The sequence below is a fragment of the Castanea sativa genome, chromosome 10, assembly GCF_040712315.1.
Source record: "Castanea sativa cultivar Marrone di Chiusa Pesio chromosome 10, ASM4071231v1".
NCBI lineage: Eukaryota > Viridiplantae > Streptophyta > Magnoliopsida > Fagales > Fagaceae > Castanea > Castanea sativa.
The window spans coordinates 15,507,101-15,529,692 of NC_134022.1; the positions used below are offsets into that span (position 1 = coordinate 15,507,101).

General features: G+C 37.1%; 2 protein-coding genes across 2 annotated transcripts; both read right to left on the bottom strand.

Moving 5' to 3' along the window:
• Positions 1-13,013: 13,013 nt before the first annotated feature.
• Positions 13,014-14,920, bottom strand: LOC142613808 (large ribosomal subunit protein eL24). Its single transcript, XM_075786315.1, has 5 exons — positions 14,765-14,920; positions 14,026-14,101; positions 13,769-13,870; positions 13,493-13,641; positions 13,014-13,360 (listed from the first exon to the last, which is right to left on the bottom strand). Exons 1-5 carry the CDS (start codon positions 14,773-14,775, stop codon positions 13,204-13,206), a joined length of 495 nt encoding a protein of 164 aa, XP_075642430.1. The 5' UTR covers positions 14,776-14,920; the 3' UTR covers positions 13,014-13,203.
• Positions 14,921-16,823: 1,903 nt separating this feature from the next.
• LOC142611622 (replication factor C subunit 2) lies at positions 16,824-21,186 on the bottom strand. The gene is made up of 7 exons (XM_075783712.1): positions 20,780-21,186; positions 20,242-20,348; positions 20,017-20,118; positions 19,653-19,848; positions 17,638-17,766; positions 17,353-17,547; positions 16,824-17,260 (listed from the first exon to the last, which is right to left on the bottom strand). The coding sequence occupies exons 1-7, from the start codon at positions 20,951-20,953 to the stop codon at positions 17,150-17,152; spliced, it is 1,014 nt and encodes a 337-aa protein (XP_075639827.1). The 5' UTR covers positions 20,954-21,186; the 3' UTR covers positions 16,824-17,149.
• Between the last annotated feature and the right edge of the window lie 1,406 nt (positions 21,187-22,592).

Sequence of the window (22,592 nt, forward strand, 5' to 3'; positions counted from 1 at the left end):
GACTTTCAGTACCCTACGATCGTACAAAATGAAACTGAATCCGAGCAAGTGCGCGTTCGGGGTAACTGCAGGAAAATTCTTGGGATTTATGGTATCCTAGAGGGGCATTGAAGTCAACCCAGAGAAGGTAAAGGCGATCATGGAACTATCTCCTCCAAGGACAGTAAAGGAAGTACAAAGCTTGATCGGCAAGATAGCAGCCTTGAACAGATTCGTATCAAGAGCAACGGACAAATGCCTCCCTTTCTTCCGCACACTGAAAAGATCATTAGAATGGACAGACGAGTGCCAAAAGGCATTTGAAGAGTTAAAGGTGTATCTCTCCGCTCCGCCGTTGCTCAGCCTATCTATGCCAGGAGAAGAATTATTTCTATACCTTGCCGTCTCCTCAGCAGCGCTCAGTGCAGCTCTTATTAAAGAAGAAGGTAAGGTACAAAGGCCCGTGTATTTTATAAGCCGAGCACTGAGAGGAGCAGAAGAGAGGTACCCTCAGATGGAAAAACTCGCATTTTCTTTAATAACCGCAGCTCGGAAACTCAAACCATACTTTCAAGCACATATCATAAATGTCCTGATAGATAAAACCTTACGAAGAGCAATGAGTAGTCCTGAAGCTGCCAGACGGATGGTGCTATGGGCGACTGAGCTAAGTGAATTCGATATTCGATACCAACCATAGGTAGCCGTGAAAGGACAGATATTGGCAGACTTCATCGCTGAATTCATTATCATAAAAGACCAGGGGGCAGAAGAGACGCCCATATGGAGAGTCCATATAGACGGATCTTCCAATAAACATGCTGGAGGTGTTGGAGTTGTACTCCACACCCCGGAGGGAGATAAGATCGAATGCATGATCCGTCTGGACTTCTCTACTACCAACAACGAGGCGAAATATGAGGCCTTGGTAGCAGGACTGGACCTTGCAATAGTTGCAGGAGCTAAGGGTGTGGTCATATACTCCGATTCTCAAATCGTGACCAGCGAGGTTAATGGGAGCTATGACTACAAGAATGAAAGGATGAAAAGGTATGTTGAGGAAGTGAAGGGTCGAACGAATAACCTCCAAATCAAGATGATTCAAATCCCAAGGGAGGAGTACCAAGAAGCCGACCGACTCGCAAAGGCAGCTTCAACCGAACCTATGATCATCCCTAAACAGGTATTGTCCTTCGTCCTACTCTCATCATTATTAGATGACATTAGCATGCAGTAGGTAAGCAATGAGTGTTGTTGGACGGCTCCAATAGTGGCATATCTCAAGGAAGACAAGCTACCGATAACAAAGAGGACGCAAGGAAGTTGAAGGTTAAAGCTGCCCGGTTAGTTTTTATTAAAGACGTCCTATACAAAAGAGGATTCTCCCGGCCATACCTAAGATACCTCGGCCACGAAGAAGCAGACTACGTGATGAGGGAGGTCCATGAAGGAGTTTGTGGAAACCATTCTGGATCAAGGTCTTTGGTGCACAAGCTACTCCGAGCAGGATACTACTGGCCAACAATGCAGAAGGATGGCCACACATATGTCAGAGCTTGCGACAAGTGCCAACGATTTGGCAATTTCATAAGGCAACCAACAGAAGAACTTATCCCTATGACGGCCCCATGGCCGTTTGCACAATGGGGATTAGACATCATGGGTCCGTTCCCGACAACGGTGAGGTAGCTAAAGTTCTTAGTGGTTGGTATTGACTACTTCACCAAATGGGTGGAAGCAGAGGCTCTGGCCACTATCACGGAGAAGAATACCCGTAGTTTTGTATGGAGAAGTATTATTTGCAGGTATGGAATTCCGAGGGTGCTGGTTTCGGACAATGGAAAACAATTCGACAATGACAGATTCAGAGACTTTTGTTCTCAGCTTGGGATCAAGAATCACTACTCGTCACCCGCTCACCCGCAAGCCAACGGACAGGTTGAAGTCACGAACCGATCCTTGCTTAAGATTATCAAGACCCGGCTCAAGGGGGCAAAAGGAATATGGCCGGACGAATTACCAAGTGTTTTATGGGCGTACAGGACAACGGCAAGAACACCGACAGGGGAAACACCGTTTCGATTGGCGTATGGTAGCAAGGCTCTCATACCAGCAGAGGTAGGATTAACAAGCTACCGTGTGGAGAACTACGACAAAAGCAAGAATGATGAAGCTTTGCGTTTACAGCTCGACCTTATGGACGAAGTCAGGGCCGTAGCTGAACAGAGATTAGCGCTATACCAGGACCTGATGGTGAAGCATTATAACTCCAAGGTCAAGCACAGGAACTTCCAAGTGGGAGATCCGGTCTTGGGAAAAGTACTTGGCGCTACAAAGGATGCCTCCCAAGGGAAACTAGGTCCTAACTGGGAAGGACCATACAGGATCATTTCATGGCATAGGAAGGGAACGTACTACTTAGAGACACTAGACGGAAGAAAGCTGAGTCATCTATGGAACACGGAGCACCTGAAGAAATACTACCAGTAGACAAAGGGCAAAGACGACAGCAACATTTACCTCCTCATTTCCAGTTTATTTTTAGATAGTCATAGTTTTTATTTTCTACAAGTACTTTTAAAGCCAAAATGCGTTTTTTTCTTATTTTCTATGACCAATATAGTCTACCAGTCCATTATAATAAGGGGAGTTTATTCAGAGCATATATGTTTTGCTCCAAATCTACCAAGTCCACACAGTGGACGGATCATCCAAGAATGGTGAAAATTTATCAAGTCCACATAGTGGACGGATCATCCAAGAAGGATGAAAAATATATATAGTCCACACAGTAGACGGATCATCCAAAAAGGATGAAAATGTATTAAGTCCACATAGTGGACGGATCATCCCAAGTAGGATGACAATATACAAGTCCACAAAGTGGACAGATCCTCCCATAAAGGATGGCAAATTATTAAAGTCCGCAAAGTGGACGGATCATCCTATGAAGGATGAAAATTATCCAAGTCCACAAAGTGGACGGATCCTTCCATGAAGGATGAGAATTATTCAAGTCCACAAAGTGGACGGATCATCCCATGAAGGATAGAATTATCCAAGTCCACAAAGTGGATGGATCCTCCCATGAAGGATGAGAATTATACAAATCTATAAAATGGACGGATCCTTTCATAAAGGATGGAAAATTACTCAAGTCCGCAAAGTGGACGGATCATCCCATAAAGGATGAAAATTATTCAAGTCCACGGAGTGGACAAATTGTCATATTTAGGTTGAAAATTCTTCATATTCACAACATGGACGGGTCTACCTATTAAGGATAAAAGTTGTATAGTGTGAACGGATTGTCTTGCAACGGATAAAGTTTTATTCCACGAAATAGGCAAGTTAACCCAAGAATATCCATCCAATTGAACAGTTACAAAATAACCAAAACTACGACCATGAAATGGACGGATTTATCAAAATAGTTTAACCAAAGTACATAAGAAATGTGACTAGTACAAAAAGTTCAAATAGCAAAAAAAACTATGAACTTTTCCTAATACAAAATCGGATATTTTGCTACTCCAAGGCGATGGTGTTACCCTCATCCACTTCTCTTTGGATTGACGGTTGTTGAGCATTGTTTTCTGTCGTAGTCTCATTTGGAACCCAGCCATCACCAGGATCTCCACCAAAAAGGTCTTCCATCGCTTCAGAGTCAACGGGGCGAGCTGGGGTCTGGCCTTCACCGTCAATGGAGATATGAGAAAGGTCGAAGTCCAGAAACAAAGCCTTAACTTGACGGATACCGTCATCAAAATTGTCGGCAAAAGAAGTCGCCAGTTCGCTAATAAGAGCTTCAGAGTCTCAATACTCTTGGACGGCTTCGATCTTGGCTTGACAAAGGCTCTCTTCTTTGGCCTTTAGTGTTTCCTCAGCAGCTCTACCTCTTTCTCTAAATCAGAACGAGCCTGCTCGAATAACTTAAGCTTTTCCTCATGACGGTGTTTCTAGAGCTTCAACTCATCTAACTTTTCACCCATCGCTTTAGACTTCGCGCAAACGCGCTCCAAAGTCTTTTCTTGTGTAAGGCAACGGTCCATTAATCCTTTCGCCATAAGGACCCCCTACACCAGTATGAAAGAGTTAGAATCTACACTATCATATGATGGAGATAATAAATTGATGGCACCAACCTGTGTAAGACTATATAAGGCCATCTCCCCCATGCCTTCCGTCGCATGATTTCCTAGATCCTCATAGTCTTCATCAGTGAGGATGGAAGTAACTTTGTGGAGGGCATATTGCGAATCTTCACGGAGCAAGACGGGAGGCCTTTCCTTGACGGGGTCCGGATTGGTCATTAGACCCTTACTCCTGCCTATGCCCAACTTGGGGAGCATCTTTAACTCGCCGGACCCCTGAACGGCAGCCAACCCCGTCACCAACTTCTGCTTCTTCGAGTGACGATCAACTTTCTCTGAAGGTTACCTTTTCGCGGACTGAATGGATAAACCCGTCTTAGGGGGAAGGTTACCTTCTTGTTTCTTCTTAACAGTAGCTTGCTGCTTAATAAGTGCTCTCCTCCTAGCAGCATCCATGGTGGACGGGCAAAACATCAACTTATATGAAAACAAAAAAAGCAGACGGGTAAAAGTGACAACCTACAAAAACTTACGTGAACGGACTTGGTTGTCATAACAACGGGCGGCATGTGTAGGCTCAGGACCGTCACAGTACTAATGTATGGTGTCCAAAGTAACTAATTTGATCCAAGTCCTCTCTGATAGACGAGTAGTTTGAAAAAAAAATTCAAGAAATCCAAACTGCTCGACAAAGATTGGCGGACGATCACGAGCTGCAACAGTCAACTGTTAGGATAAAACTTCTACAAGTTTTGTAGAAATTAAAGAAGACGGCACATACCAGACGGAGGCATAATGCCCCAAGTTGTATCTACAAGCATGTATTCTCGGTCGTCAGGTGACACATCCAATTGTCACCTTGAAGGAAAAATATCGACCCTTCCAGTTCCTATTGGAATCTAGTGTTTCACATATTAGCCTAAGTACTGGACTTCTCGGAGCAAAACTATACATGCCCTTTGATTGAGCAATCTCTGCAGGACGGTAACAATGAAAGAACTCTTCCACTGTCAACCGCCGAGCACTGTCGAACATTACCCCATATAAAACTTCAACACTTAGAAAAACCCTCCAAGCATTCGGTGAAATTTGGGTGACGGACAGACCCAAATATTGGAGAAGACGACGGTGCAAGGAACTTAAAGGAAAATGAAGACCCGCCTTGAGCATTTGCTTGTACACCCCGATGTCTTTAAGGCCCTCATAGTAGCACTTCTCAAAATTAGAGGGTAGACGGATAGGGATGTTGTCAGGTATCTGGTACTTTTGTCTAAGAGTATTAAAGTGGGATTGTTTGATGGAAGAAACAAAATCGTTCACCGTCCACAAGGGGAGAAGGACGAACTCCCTGAGCCCATCTGGACCTATGTCGGATTAAACTGGAGGATCTACGCCGTCTAGTTCATCGTTTGAATCATACTCTGACCCGTCTACACCCTGCTCTTCATCCTCTACATCAGACGGAGAGCCGGCTGACGGGTCCCTCTCCTCGCTGGAGGTGCCCGGATCTTCTTGACCTGACAGGAACACCTCCTTATAGCTCGCCCCCTCGCAGACAAATGACTGACCACTTGATGCCTCACTAGACATTTGACACCTACAAGTGATGGATAAAAAAAAAATCCTAAGACTCTCTAGGTCTCTACTAACGGAGGACGGATTAAAGAGAAATGATAATGAGAAATATATAAAATATGTATATATGAAGACATGGATAGAAATAAATGGATACTTATAGCCCAACGATACGTTGATATTGACGGGAAGGAGAGAGACGATATTATAAAATTGATAATGCGACGGATCGAAGTATAGTGGACGACTACTCTCTAATCAAACAAATATTTCCAAAATGTGCAAATGAGAGGAGCAGGGAGCGTATATATAGATGGAACAACACGGAAGTCGAGGAGACGCTTCGTTTCGAGCGAACCACCTATTAAAACCCGACACGTGCACGTACGACATTAATAAACCAGAGCTATCCTATCAAATCCATTGCATTCGTTCGGCGTTAAATTTTATACCGTCACTCCATGGGTCCATGAAAGTATTGTAACGGATCCATTGAGTGAGGGGGCAACTGAAGGGGAATAAAAATGAACATGACGGATATACATGGATGACGGGTTCATATTTAATATAGCCAAGGAGGACGGATCCACAGTAGACGGATGAGTATAATGCCGTGGTCATCCTTCCAAGTTTGGTTCCAAGAAACCCTAAATGGGATTTACGCTATATAATTAGGGCTGATGTGGCTTTACTTGATCTCCACGTGAGTGTGTATAAGAAGAATTCTTGCGTCACACGTTTAGCCTTGATCAAAAGACTCCTATGAGGAAAAGAACTCTAGAAGGTATGCAAAAGGAAATAGTTCCAATTCTAGAAGGAAAGGATTTCATGGGCAAGGCATGGATGCTAACCCAACACCACTATAAATACTCCAAAACCCTCATAAATAAAGGTACGCATTATTGACTCAACTTTGGCACTTTAGGGTTATGAAAATTTCTAACTTGACCTTCGGAGGGTTTTTTGGCCGACACCACACCGGTGCTCTCTGTTAGGTCTTCGCTTTTCGTTTTGTAGGTGTTGTTTCGATTTGGAAATGCGTGTAGCTTATTGGTGATTTTTCGGCATCATCAGTTAATAATCCATTTAAAGAAAGTTTTTTTGGGAAAATGAAATAAAGCAATTAATATTTTGACAGTTTTTTTCATTTCTCATAAAAAGTGGTATTAAAACTTTCCTAAAATGAATTGTTAACCAATACTTTAAGGGCATTCGTTAACATGACCCTAAACTAATTGATGTTTTTTTTCAACAAAAAATTTGGATTGGTTTCTAGTGTCCTATTGACCTATTCTTTTTAGAATTCAATTTATTTGTCATAATAAATTAATCTATATTTTAATATCCAACTAATGAGCATTCGATAGTCTTTTTTTTTATGTTTATTATTATGTATTATTAAATATATTAATTATTTGCTCCATATACACCTTTTTTTCAATGCTCTATATATACACATAGTTTCAAAACATGTTGACGAATTGGTTATCAATATCCCAATCTAAATCTCCTAAAATCCTACCTCTTTAAAACGTTCGTGATCTCACTATGATTTTTAGTGAAGTGAGATCTGTACGGGGGTTTAAATTTGGATCTTAAGATCTTATAGGATCCCAATCTTATTGGGATACTAAAGATCTTGTGCTATGAAAGAAAAATCTTTTTTTTTTTTGGGGGGTAGTTTTGGGCCTCCAAATGGAGCACAAAGACACAAAACTGATTATATAAAAAATAAAAATAAAAACGTAATAAACAGATAAGCCTAACAACCAAATTGATAAAAATAAATCAAAAATGCAAAAAAAAAAAAAAAAAAACCCTAAATCTCACATCGCCTTAATTGCTTAACCTAATCAACAAAATCACATAAGGCAGATGATAAAAGAAGATATTAGAGAGTAAAGAGCAAGTGTGAGAATGGTGGCGCCGCTATGAGAAAGACCATTGACGTTGATAGAGGGTTTTTTTTTTTTTTTTTTGGTAATTCCAGTGTTGAGTAGTTAGTTGCCTGACATAGACACTAGCTAATTATAATTTCTAAACAAACACGTACTGATTACAATTTCTCAACGTTAGAAAGATTATTTGATGAATCATATTATTTTAGTAATTGTTTAATGGAATTGTTATTTGCTTTATGTTGTTTATGTGAGATATTAGGTATTGTTATTTTTTTTTTTTTTTTTTTGAGTTATTTATGTGAGACATTATGTATGTTTGTGGTGTTAGAACTTAAAACTTGGTATTTGTGAGTTGTAAATTTTGAACTTTGAACATTTGTTTATGTATTTGTAATTTGGTACTTTCCATTTTATTAACAATTTGTGTCAAAAACTACTTTTGTTCAATATTTCTATAATATATATTCCGAATTATAATTATAAGTGTGGTAGCCAAACCCAATTGAATGGAGCTTTTTGGACTTAGGCCCCCAATTTACTTGTATGTTGGGTTGGGATTATCCCATAATGGGAGGCCCAAACAAGATGGAATTTAGGATATTGCTAAAGGCCCAAACTCTCTTATTCCTTACTCCACTCATGTCTCACTCCTCCCAATTTTTTTTCAACCCCTAATTCATGCATGTCTTCTCTTATTTATAGCCTCATTTTAGTGGAGTTGTCATGATGAAGGGGGTCTTTCCCAAGTCAGTGGCCCTTTAGTGGTATATTCCTAACCAAATGGGACTATATGCGTATCGTTGATATAACTCCCTTAGAACTTGCACTAGACGTTGTTTAATACTTGGCGGGCGGATTTCCTCAAGGCATTATTCCATGTTCACATGTGTTCGCTGAGGGGGGGGGGGGGGGGAGGGGGTACACCGTCCAAATGTTTGGCTGGGCTTAATTGGGCTCAGCTTAGTATCGAAATAGACCGAGAACACCTAGTGAATGGGTCACCAGATCTAAAACGGGTTGGTACTCTCGGTTCGTACAATAAGTATTTTTTTTAAGTACATTTTTTTAATAAGAAATTAAGATTTTACGATTTCCATGCCAATACTACGATCCGATCCCCAAACCCTCTCACCGATCTCATGTAGGATCTTAATCTTAATAACTTTGCGGAAAAGTAAAAAAACAGACCTTTTGCATTATCCCCTAAATTCCTAATCGTGATATGTTTAATATTAATATCATTAAATTTTGTGTAATTTTATAGTTAACACAAAGATAAATTAATTAATGCCTTTTCAAAAAAAAAAAAAAAGATTTTGTTTCTGCCATTCTGTTATGTTTGGAATTCCATTTATTTCTCATCATGTTAATATAATTTTCATTATCCAATTAATGAAAATTTAGTGATTTGAGGAATTGTATAGTATTTTTTTAAAATTTAATGTCCATTTGGATTGAGAGAGAGAGAGAGAGGTATAGTAGAGTAAAATTAGCCTATTTTTAGCCAACTCTACTCTATTCTCCTCTAATCCCTCTCCTTCCACCCTCAATCCAAACAGGATGCTGACTAATCTACCTTTTCATCTCTCAAGCAACCCGTCCATGATATACACAGAAGCGCATATATAATCATTTGTCTCTTTATCACACATCTTCCAATGAACATTCCCTCAAGTCCGCCATGAAATGCATTTGCCTTGCTTGATCTCTCTCCATTCACTTCCCTTGAAACCATAGGAAAATCTAATTGAAGGAGAAAATTATCAACTAATTCAACAGGATCGAGCTTTCTTCTCTCTCTTCTTTCCTTTTTTTTTTTTTAAAAAAAATCTTTTGGATAATTGTGTTTAGAAATACAATCCAAACTGCATCAATATCCTTTTTTGAATCATCATAAATTTAGATCCAACTATTATCAAAACCAAAGGCGAGTCTTTGTCGACTAAATGCTAGCATAAATTATTATTTTTTAAATGCTTTTGAAATATACACAATCCAGATAGGGATTGAATTACATGAGGGATATTGTTGGTAATGCTGTGTTTAAATATTTACTTAGTACAATACAATTAGATGCTATATTAATTTGATGGAAAAATGTAAAGAAATTTGCTATGGATAAAGCTTGGCTACAACTCCACTCAATATCTTTTTATTGCATGATTACATTTTCTTCTTATATTTTCTATACTTGCAAAAATTTCAAAAGATCAAAGATCAATAACTACATCATTAATCAAATGTTTAAATTTCAAATTTTTGTAGTATAAAATTATGCATAAAAAATAAGTTTATAGATCAAATAGTAAATAACATCCAATTAACATGAAATTTGACATATATATTAAGAATATAAAGAACATGTAATCAGACTGCTAGATTTTCAAAATATGTAATCATGTTAAGTTTTTTAGTGGAAATTGTAGTCATGGGCTACAATAAAATTTGTTGCCAAACTTTGTCTAATTTTTATACATGTATATGACTTCTTTGAAGGTTGAGACAATTCTTTAAACTCACTCCATTTTTCTTGAATTTGGATTTATGGAACATGAGATTTTCTATTTATATATTGCTATAGAAAATTAGAAATTTAAGAGAAATGAGTTTGGAGGTTGGACAGTTGATGAACCTTGAACGATATGCTTGTGTGGGTGAAAACTTTGACAAAATTAATAGTCTCATTAAGAATATAAAGAACATGTAATCAAACTGCTAGATTTTCAAAATATGTAATTATGTTAAGTTTTTTAATGGAAGTTGTAGTCATGGGCTACAATCAAATTTGTAGCCAAACTTTGTCCAATTTTTATTACATGTATATGACTTCTTTGGAGGTTGAGACAATTCTTTAAACTCACTCCATCATTTTTCTTGAATTTGTATTTATGGAACATGTTTATATATTGTTGTAGAAAATTAGAAATTTAAGAGAAATGAGTTTGGAGGTTGGACAGTTGATGAACCTTGAACGATATCATTATCTATTATTTGTCAGTCGAAGTTTTAATTGGGATATGATATCTCAAAACCATATTAAGGTGATTGATAATAATAGTCATTTTGACCTATGTCATAAGAATAATTGACGCTTGATTATTTTTGATTGAGCAATAAAATTATCAAGATAGACGATTCATAAATTTGTAGAGCATTGACACAAGCAACTTTTAATCTCGTTGATAATAAAACTTTTGGATATGTTTAATTGCGTATGGCTTTTGATGTTGATATGAAACTAATTGAAAATGATTTTTTTTTTATACCGAACTTTGGGGTGTTCACAACAAATTCTTTGTGGCATGTTATTATTAGTTATAATTAGGTAACTTCTCACTACTATTGTGATGAACTATATATCTTTTCGATTGTAGCAATACTTAAAACTTTTGATTTTAGGTAAGATTAGAGAGTGGTACAATAGAGGATCTAGGAAAGGATTAGTTCTATCTTGGCTAGATTCCTAACAACTAAGCAATGATAGAATGAGAGATTTAGGTGAGAACACCTTCTGTTCTCCTTTGATAAAGAAATCCTGTGCATCAATAGCCCCTAGGCTTTTGATCGTAATCTGGTGAACGATCTGATAAACAGGTTTGTTTAAACATATACCAGGGGGAGATGAGGGATCTGATAAACTGACTTGATTTAAGGTTGATGGTTTTGTGAAAGAGGAAAGCTCCAAGAGATTCAACAAGTACCCCAGAGTATAACCAAATAGATGTAACGTGAGCATGCTTACAGATTGTTAGCATTGGAAAAAGGTGAATGGATCCACGATTACTTTAGAGAAAAATGAAATTGAGATGGATGCTCCTCTTGGCACTGCATGAATGCATTAGAAAAAGTTTGAAGAACTTGGTAGCGAAGTTACCTAAGAACTAAGAGCATTCTCATCAAAGGTGTTAAAAATGCTTAATACTATTTTTTAGCATTTTTAACACCTCAAATCCTAAAAAACATACCTACAATAAAGATGTTAAATGCTAAATATTTTAGCATTCAGCTACAGTGAGCTGTCATTGATAACAGCTCATCGTAGCTGGATTGTAAACAAAAAAAATATTTTTTTATTCCTCACCGATCTGATCTCTCTCACTATTCTCTTCTTTCATTTCTTTTTTCTTTTCTCTCACATGTCTGACTTCTTCTCTCTTTTCTTCTTTCTTTTTCTCTCACCGGTCTTACTTCTTCTCTCTTTTCTTCTTTCACCGGCATCAACAATTGAAAAATCATGATGGTAGTGGTGGTGATGATGTTTTATGGGTTTTTTTTTCCCATGGTGGTGGTCTTGGTGAATTGTTTGGGTTTTTTTTTTTTTTTTTTTTTTTTTTGAGGTAATTTGTGATTCTAATGGTGGTTGCCATGGTGGTGATGTGGGTCTAATTTGGTGCTTCTCGGTGCTAGTGGGTCTTGGTTGTTTTGTATCAGTGGTGCCTCGGCGACGATTTTGATGGGTCTCGGTGGTGTTGTTGATGGGTCTGGTGGCACGATGGGTTGTTGATGGGTCTTAGTTGCTGGGTTGCTTGATGATTCTCGGTGGTGTTTCTCAGCAGAAGTGGGTGGCTCAGCTTGTGGGTCTCACAGTGGATTTGGGTTTGTGATTTTGGTAAGTTGTATTTCTTTTTCTTTTTCCGGTTGTTGGTGGTGATGAGGTTGTGGGTTTGGGTTTGTGATTTTGGTAAGTTGTTTTTCTTTTTCTGCTTGCTGGTGGTGATGAGGTTGTGGATTTGGGTTTTGTGATTTTGGTTGTTGGGAATTGTGGTGGCTGCCGGCTAGCGGTTTTTTTTTTTTTTTTGGTGGTGGTGGCTAGCAGTGGCTGTGGTTGTGGTTTGCTTGGATTGAGAAGAAAGTGATGGACTAAGTATAGAGAGAGAAAGAAATATAGTGAGAGAATAAAAATAATAATATTTAAATGAAGTAGTAAAAAAATAATGTTTTGAGGTGTTAAAATTGTTAAAGTAGTGTTTTGAGATTTTAAATGCTAAAAAATTTGACTCTCTTTATGGGAATGCTCTAACCGATGATCCAAATGGCCAATCCTATAGTTCGTTTAAGCCTTTTATTGGGCTCACCAGGTTGGTAATATCAAAATGGGTGAATCGTCAAAACATGGCATGGAACTGAACCACAGACTCTACATTAATATCAGCTGCAAGTCCGTTACATAGATTGTCCTCTAATAATGTATTCAGCTGCAAGCATGCATAAGCTTACTTCAGGCTCTGGCTCGACTTAAGTTAATGGTGTGATTCACAAGTTCGGGGTAGATTCTAATCTCTCGTAAATAAAAGGCATATATGCCACATTCGTTGCTACCAAAGACACTACCAATGAATCTCAGCCCCAGAATAACCCATCTTAGTTTTGCCAAACCCGAACATCTAGCTAGCATATCAAATAATAAAAACAAGAATCATCCAGGCATGCTCACAGAAAAAGCCTAAAATCTAAGTCAGACAGCTGGTGCTAAGTAATTGCTTAGTTTAAAAGTGATATAAAGCCACCCTGTCTTCCAACTATATATCAAGGGATAAATAACAAAATAAGCCCTGCCGTTAAGAAGGCAAAGCAATCCATACAAAAAATTCAGAGAGAAAACACTTTTAATAGTTTTACGCTGCCGCATGTAGCAAAATGGATAAATAAAGCGCTCAACGCTTTCCACCACCACCTCCAAGCTTGGGGCCCTTTGGTACAGCACCCTTAGAAACACCACCCTTGGATTGTGTCTTCTGTGTCTTGGCCATCACCTCTGCCTTCTTCGCCTTCTTTTCATCCTTGGTCTTCTTGATCCTCTCTTTAATCTCACTGAAATTTCAAAGGTCAGCAAAACACAAATAGAACTATTAAAAATTATACATTAAACAACTAGGCTAAACGCCAGAATGAATCTAAAAACCTGGCAAATCAAAAAAGTATGGCAGAAAGTTTCAACTATACCGGAGAGCAGCTTCACGTGCAGCATCTCTGACTTCTGGCTTCTCGGCCCGTCTTTTTTGTATGACTTCCAAGGTGGCACCAACAATGGACCTTGAATAAGGCTTCTTGGCGGCACGGCGCTTCTTCTTCACAGATTCAGCAGCAATGTCCTAATAAGAAGCACCAGAAAAGAAAACAACAGATAAATCAAAAACTAGAGCACCAAAAGGGGCATAACAAACCGGGAAATCAATTGATTCTAAAACATCAAAAGGAGAAGTTCTAACATCAAATCACCTTCTTATGTTGTTTCCTGTACATGGCTGTCCATGTAAGCTTTGATGGCTTCAGGCGGTTGTGAAAATACCTCTTGCATTTTGAATTGACAAAGAGGAAAACCTTAAGCAATCAAACAAGAGAGCATATTTTAGTATAGATATATCTTATGAGCCAGAAATAAATGAAGAACCAAAAGAGTGAAACATATGCTATGAAGCATGCATGAAGAGTTTGTTGGAGTTACAAAACCAAGTAATCCCACCGACATAACTTACCTGAGAATCAGACCGAATAAATCTGATACCCCTACCAGGGTATATCTTGGCACCACTGAATCGGCAAAGTTCAGTCCTAAAACATCAAAAATCAAATACCACATTATACACAATCAGTATATCATAGGACACAAGTGAACACAAAGCACAACCAAGCGCCAAGTGCAAAAGCTTTGATTAAACCAAGAATTTAAAAGAGCCACACAGTTACAAATCATTGGCTCCCACAAGATAAACACGTGATTAAATCAAAAACCAAACTGAAAGTTCATCTGATTGAATGTAGCCTTTCATTCCTGTTTTAGCCTCTCTATTCCGAATCATAAAACTGTTTTCGTTCTTAGCATTCTGAAGTGGTTATTCAATTTTTTCATACAATTCTTTATTTTCTAGTCAGATTCTTTAAATAAATAAATTATTGAGAAAAAAAAATTGTTAATATTCTACAAAACTTAATGAATTTTTAAGGTTTCATGACATAAACCTGACTCTCCAAAAAAGCAAAACATCGTTGTTTCCATTGTTATTCTAGTATAAAACCGGATAGCAGTGTCAAAATCAAAATATGGTAAAGAACAAACAATTTTCATAACATATATGGTCTCCAGAAAGAGAGGAAAAGAATGTCATTTTCAGATCTAGAAGGCTGGAATTGTCATAAATATTGCATTTGGTAGAATCAATCGTGAAAACAAGTCATTTAAATCGATGTTATTCAGAGAGAGAGAGAGAAGCTTACTTGAGAACCATGGCAGCGGATGCAGGTGACGCCGCTCGTAAACCCCTAGTTGAGTTGCAGAAACCCTAGCAAAGCACTTCACGACTCACCAATTTTAATAACAAGGATAAAGTTATTGACTTCTAACTTCCAAGAGACTGAAACGACACCGGTTTTAGTTGTTGGGCTCCTCGTTATGGGCTTATTGCTGGATCAAAAAGTGGACCGTAGTGAAGTATAGTGTTACACTATAAGACCCCCAAAATATATATATATATATATATATATATATATATATATAGTGTCTCATCCTTTAGCTAAACTATTCCACTCTCTATTCATAAGATACTTTGAAAATCTTATGGATCAATAGTGCGATGAATTGTATCTGAAACCTTTGGGTTTACGTCATGTCCTAAATCCATAAGCCTACTACCTAAAATACATCTTAAAATTTATTAAACAAGCAAATATATTTGAGCTAAAGTAGCAATCATGGTTTAAAAGAAAGGGAGGGAGGAAGGAAGTAAATTTGGATTACATTCAAGTAAGAAATACATCTTTTTCATGAAGGAATTTAAAGAGTTAGGGATGGTGACGAGACAAGTTGAAATTGTAACGTAGATGCCACGTTCCTTCCTCTTCAAAGTGAGTGAGAGAAGGCCAAGTAAAGGACAAGATGGATTGCAAATATTTTGTTAATACTTAATGATGTAGCTCTTGCATTGATAAGTTAGAGATGAGAGTGAAAAGGGAGGGACAATCATAAAAGTGTTAAGAATGAAAAGATAAGCATTTCGGGGATTATTGAATACTGAATTGCTTTGAACTGAAAGTGGATTCTTTTAACTGTAAAGAAATACTTTAACTGACTGCAATTATTTATAATTTATATTGAGAGCAGATTTGATGTTGATAACAAACTATTTATGAATGTTAACTTTTAAGGTACTGTTTCAATTAATGACACTGTTTTTGTCTTGACTCGTCGATGGTACTAATCATCCTTAACTTTTGTGAGGGTAACTATATACATGTGTGTCTGTGTATGAGAGAGAGAGAGAGAGAGAGAGAGAGAGCGAGAGATGAAAAATATATATACACACTCAAGACCGAGGAGTAAAACGTGTTACCGCTCTCACCCCTATTCAAGGCAAGGAAGAACCACACGGACAGAACATTTTTGCCATCGATGCAAAGAGTCAAAAGACATCTTTTTGCAATATGTAGGCCTCTTAAAATACTCATTCCAAAAAAATATATAAATGAAACCAAATCACATGAATCAAACTCATGTATATATTTTCTTCAGGAAGATACAAGAGTTGTAATTTAGAACGCAAAGGACATTACATTTGATGGCATGCTCACTCATGTATTCATTGTCATCAAGAGTCAGAATATTTCATATGAAATTGACCTCGGATAATTTCTTAGAAATTGATCAAAAAAAATTTAAATACAGTTTCTTAAATATTGTACCTTAAGTTCCCCAATTAAATTCAATCATGTGATTATATTGATCTCATACTACAAAATTGGATTTAATTATTTGGTCAATATAACTACATGATTGAATTTAATTATTTTTTCAAAAAGATAACAGTCTTTTACTTGTCATTGCATTGGTCATCCAACCATATGGTTGAATTCAATTAGAAAACCTAAGATACAACACCTTGAATCTAAGCTTTACCCTATACTTAACACACAAGAAGAGGCACAGGGAATTTGAACCCTTATGAGCCACTAAAAGTAATCCTTGGGGTATTATATTCCAGCTCCTGGCGGTGAACTTCACAATCTCCAGTAAAATAACAAAACAACAGGATGGTAAGAGATATCAACAAGAGTTCAAGACCTGTTAAGGCAACTCCCCAGACCTAAGTCAAGTTTGGCCATGAACTTTCCTCTTTACCTGTTTGAACTCAAATCATGACATCCCATACAGCTTGTAAACAAAGGTATCATGAACGCAAACTGGAAGAGAGTGCCTATTTGCTCCCAACAATTGTAACCCCACCTTCTGGGGGGGCTGGTTGGGTTGGGTTTAAGAAATTTGGCTGACTCCAATGCCACATCTCACGAGCAACCCTCTCATCATCATTCATTTATACAATCCACTGTTTCTTAATATTAAGTACACTCACTGGTTTTCATATATTATATTAAAATGAAGAAAAGCCCAATGTTGGGTACCACACTACTTGATACTAATAGGCAATTCAGATACAAGTTGAACTTCCCTTTGAAACTTTTGTTCACTCCTTAAGAAAACAGTCACATCTGAGCATCAGCACAATTCTCATGTTTACAGTAACAATTTCACCATCAAAAGACCAAATTGAAGAAGGTTCAAGTTGTAACTACTACCTTAACTAAAAAAAAGGTTGTAACTACTATTACTTATGCAGCTTTAGCTGTTTCTCGAACCAGAGCAAGCTTAGCCAAAAGACCACAGAGCTGAAGATATGAACCAACTCCATCACAGATTCTCATATGGGCAAATCCAGTTTCCTGGAAACTCAAAGAGAACAAGAATTAAATATTGTAACAAAGACAAGACATTTGAGGAGTAGGAAGGATCAAGGTCAGCATGATATTTGTACCTTCATGAATTCCAATTTTAGATACTCAGCCATATCATAGTTTTTGATGATGCGGAATAGGGTTGTGATTATGTCGGTGGGGGAATAGCCCAAATCATAGAGCTGCTTGAGACCAGAACAAGATTCATCAAATCTCCCTTCTAGTACATTGCGCACCATGTTCTTCACATGCAATGGATGAGGTTGATCGCAAACCTGAAAACCAATGACAGACATTATAGACCTCCCAAGCTATATATAGTGAAAGTAAATTACTAAACTGAGAAGGTATTCAGGGTCATAAACCTTGAAAACATTTTCTTGGTTGACAAAACGGAAACCACTGTATGTAGCCTGCAAGTTATTCAATGCCTGCCTCATGTCACCATCAGCAGTGAAAATTATGGCTTCAAGACCTTCCGGAACATAGGGAACCTTCATTGGTTACAAACACATATCAACTACACATTTCCATCTTTCTTCTAAATTTCTAATGCATAGCAATAGAATATCCAGATTTAACAGACAATAAACTACAATAATTTTTAACTACCATATAATCTCCTTTGTCATGGTTCTGTTGCAAACAAAATGAAGAATTCATTCAAAGTCCACTCATATTAACTAAAATTGCCTAAATGCTATCTAAACAGATACATACATTTTCCACCTGGTTGTTGATGTCACCTTCAAAAGCAAGCTAGATGAACTACATTTTATCTTGTTGCACATTTGACAGAGCAATAATATACAAGCATTCAAGTAGCTGACGCAAGATAAAACCAAAACTAACACCGAAATTGAAGAGTTGAAAAAAAAAAAATTAACGTAGGAATCAACACCCAAGCAAGAGAGAACATAATCTAGCAATCAGCACCTAGAGTTGCCTAGAATCAGTGCCAAGCTCTTTGAAGGAAAAATTCCAACAACAAATTTTATTACTCAAGCAAACTGTCTAACTGTGCTTATACAGACCACTAGAACTAAACCTCCAATTGACTTAAGAAAGTCCAATTATTGAATTACAAAAATAATCTTGACTCTAGGAAATTAAATAAAATACTAATAACCTTATCAAATAATAAGACCTAAAATAAAATCCAATTGACCAATAAAAATATAATTGAATTCTAAATGTTGAAATAAAATTGTCTTTGCACTTCGCACGTGAGTAGCTTAACCAGTTCATGATGAACAATCAAACATTTTAATGTGAGATCTTATTGGCAACAACTTTCAAGTGATGTTCCTAATAATTTCTTCACTTTGAAAGAGAGTCAACATAATTGCTTAATTATGTTCCTTCCCAAAAAGAGTCAGCTTGGAACTCGAACTTTTCATAATGACCAAGCATCGCATGCACAACAAGAGCGAGCAACAGAGATGGAGATAGAGAGAGATAACCATCTATTAAAATAGTGAAATTTTTTAGGGTAATACAAAAATAATAGTAACTATAACACCAAAGCTCAACTAGATGTAGGGAATTGGGAATACCTTTCAGTCCATGCTTTCTGCTGAAACTACTAAAATATAAATTTTACTAAACAAGGAGTGAGGCATTATGTTTAGAATCTAATCACAAGGAAATTCAAACATCAAAGACAGCCTAGAAAGTAATAAGATCCCCTCCCATTGAACCCTCTCATTCCCTCCCATTTTATTTAAATGTAAGACATGTGGCATTTAAAAAAATCAAATAAATGTCACGTATCACACACTCCTGCTAAACATGGATAAGAATTGGAGGATTCAATTGGAGAGGATTGTTTCCCACCGAGAACTGCATTAACTAAGTTCCAGCTTCAAGGCATATGAATCAGACAATAATTGGTGTCCTAGATAATTAAAAAAAGAGGCAGACTATACTCCAAAAATCATAATGCACTGATAGAAAGATCCTAGTCTCCCCCCCCCCCCCCACTTTTAATTTTTCTAATTTAAGTGGGATTGGTAATAGATACATGAATGTAAGATTGCAGATACACACTGACATGCTGACAGGTAGGGACAGAGAAACTCGTGCTTTCATCGAATACATGAATAAGATCTGATATTTCGAACCCTTTGGTGTGAGAAAAAACTTAAACTGAATAATTATACTAAAATAACCAAATAATTATAAAAATATATATATCATGAAGCTTTATTGAATAAGGGATATATGGCTTTCGAAAAACCAGACAAAGAGAACAAGCCTATTTTTTAGTGCCCTGAATAGACACTAAATTAATAACTGAAAGCAATTTGCATTGACATTGAATCACAGTAATGCTGCTATGCACCTGTGGCACATTATTTATTAAGGAAACTAAGTATACCTTTTCAGCTTCAACCACCACCATGAGACGACCAAGTATCTCTTGATCAGATAATCTTGAAAATCGAACAATAGCACATCTACTTTGAATAGGCTCAATAATTTTAGAAGAAGTATTGCACGCAAGAGCAAAACGAGTGGAGTTTGAATATATTTCCATTGTCCTTCTCAAAGCTTGCTGTGCTCCAGATGTCATGCTGAAAATTGAAAAGGTTATTGACAAATACAACATTTGATACATGTGCTTAGATGGAAGAAAATATACCAAAGCCAGAACAATATAACATCAAACAACAAACTACAATAATTCCAGATAGAAGCCTTTAATGATTGGAGAGTAAAGAGACATCATCATTAGAACTTACCTGTCAGCTTCATCCAAGATTACTACCTTGTGCCGCCCAGGGGGCAGTGTCACTTTCTTTTGAGCAAACATCTTAATCTTGTTCCTTACAACATCTATTCCCCTAAAAAAGACAAAGCAACAATAACATATTTCAGAACCTAACCAAAAAGGCCCCCCCAGAAGAAGAAAAAAAAAAACAAAAAAAAAAGAGACAGGATACTAAAGCCTAGAAAATTTTACCCACCTGTCATCTGATGCATTTAGCTCCAAAACAGCCTCCTTATAATTTGGTCCCAGAAGCTCATGTGCTAGCGCCAGTATGCTCGTGGTCTTACCGGTTCCAGGAGGACCCTTAAATAAACAATGTAAAGTGGATGAGCAGCATCATAAGCCTTTTACTTTACAAACAGGAGCAGAGAACAATCATATGCAAACTTCCCAGTGGAACTCTTTAACAGATATGATTAAATTGCTTGCCATTACAATTTCCACATAACCCAAACCCAAACACATTCATCAACTGACTAATGAGTGTCAGTCATATTTATTCTATTTGAATCAACTGAATCTTCCCCACTGATGCATTAATTGAAAATATAAAATAGAATAAGAAAATACAAAAAAAAAATCTTAAAAAGTATAAATAAACAAATCAAAATCCAAATATACATGAATGCTGATAAAGTTTGAAATTGCCAAAGAGAATTGCACTTCCCAGAAATTTGATTTCTACATACTGTAATTTCAGTGACTGAGTGAGACTGAAAAAGAAAAAAACGTACGGATAAGATGAGGTTGGGCATGTTGCCGTCGCGAGCGATGACTTGGAGCCTGGACACGGCATCCTCGTTGCCCACGATGTCGGCGACCCTGTTGGGACGGTACTTCTCTACCCATGGCATGTCGTAGCCACTGCTCGAGCTCCCTCCAGACGAAGAAGAAGAAGAAGCAGCCATTTTTGTGTGAGAGAAAAAGGAATTGCAGATTATAAACAGATTGGGTTGCTATATTATGCTAATAATGCTTTTGCTCTGGATTCGGAAACCAAAACCCCTATACCACCCCCCAAATGGCAAATGGCCAAAACCCTTTCTTTTCGATTTGGAGGGAAATTGCACAAAAGATGGGGAAAAGTAAAACCTTTTCCTTTCAATGTTTTTCTTTCTGAGGCCCGACAAAACGTTCAAATGATGCTTAATAAACCTTGCTCCATTTTTTATTTTATTTTTTTCCTATTATATATATATTTTTTAAACTATATATATACCTTAAAAATAATTGGTAGCAATTCATGTTCACTGTCAGATTCGTGTCGGATAAACTCATGCGTATCCAACTATATAGGTTAACACTAGTTTTATATGTTTATTAAATAGATTAGGATTTCCCAACCTTAATACGACCTATTTATTAAACGGATCAATCGTGTCGACCTGTTTATCAGATTTAATCAAAATGAATAAAAAATTTTATTAAAAACAAAAAAATAAATATTTTAAATATAAAATTCAAAATTAATGAATAATTGCATCACAAATAATAATTCAAAACTAAAACATATCCCAATATCACAAATAATCAATCACAATATGTCAAAGAAAATAAACCACAACAACTAATAAGTTTATATACTTAGGGTTTGAAGGATATATATATTGGTAAAGTTTCACTTAATTAAATAGGTAAAACGGGTCAAATAAGTTTCATAGGTTGAACACTAACCCAACCCGTTTATCAAACGGGTCCGTCGTGTCAACTCGAATATAACACGAACCCATTAAGCCTCAACTCATAACCTACTAATTTCATGTCATGTCGAGTTCGCAAGTCATGTCCAATTTTGTTACCCCTACTCCAAGTCTCCTTGTAACTACGGAATTATTATATTAAAAAGAAAAAGTGGTATTTTTCTTGACAAATGGATACACTTTGATATACTTATTAATTGTTAAGATTATTGTTTTAAAAACCGAACCAGACCGATCAGTTCAATCAAAAATTGAATTGGAGGGGGGAAAAAAAGGTCAAAATCAAGAACTGAATTCAATTCTAGTACTTTGAACATTCAAGTTTTTTTAAATCATTGTTTATGATTTAAAAAACTTCTACCACTCAATAAGTCACTATTAATTCCTCTCTTTTTGAGTCCAATGGTCTTTGAAAAATAGAAGCTAGGGATGGAAATTTAGATCCGACCCGCGAATACCCGGCCCGGCCTAACCCTAATGGGCCGGGTTTTACCCGGTCTGATAAAGAATAGGGTCGGATATGGGTTTTAAAAAAAAAACTCTAAGCGGGTCTGGGTTTTATCAAAAAAACCCGGACCCGACCCGAAACCCGACTCGGATAAATACTCGGATAAATACCCGGTATGTTAAATTACTAAAACACCCCTTATATATATATAAATATATAAATATATAAATATATATATATATATATCACCTGATTTTGTAACCCTAACTAAGTCTCTACTCTCTACTCACTACACACAGCCGCCCCTTTCACTACACACTCAGCCTTCTCGCCTCACTGCCTCAGCCCTCTCGCCTCAACTCCTCAAGAGTCACGCCTCAGCCGGTCAGCCCCTCATAG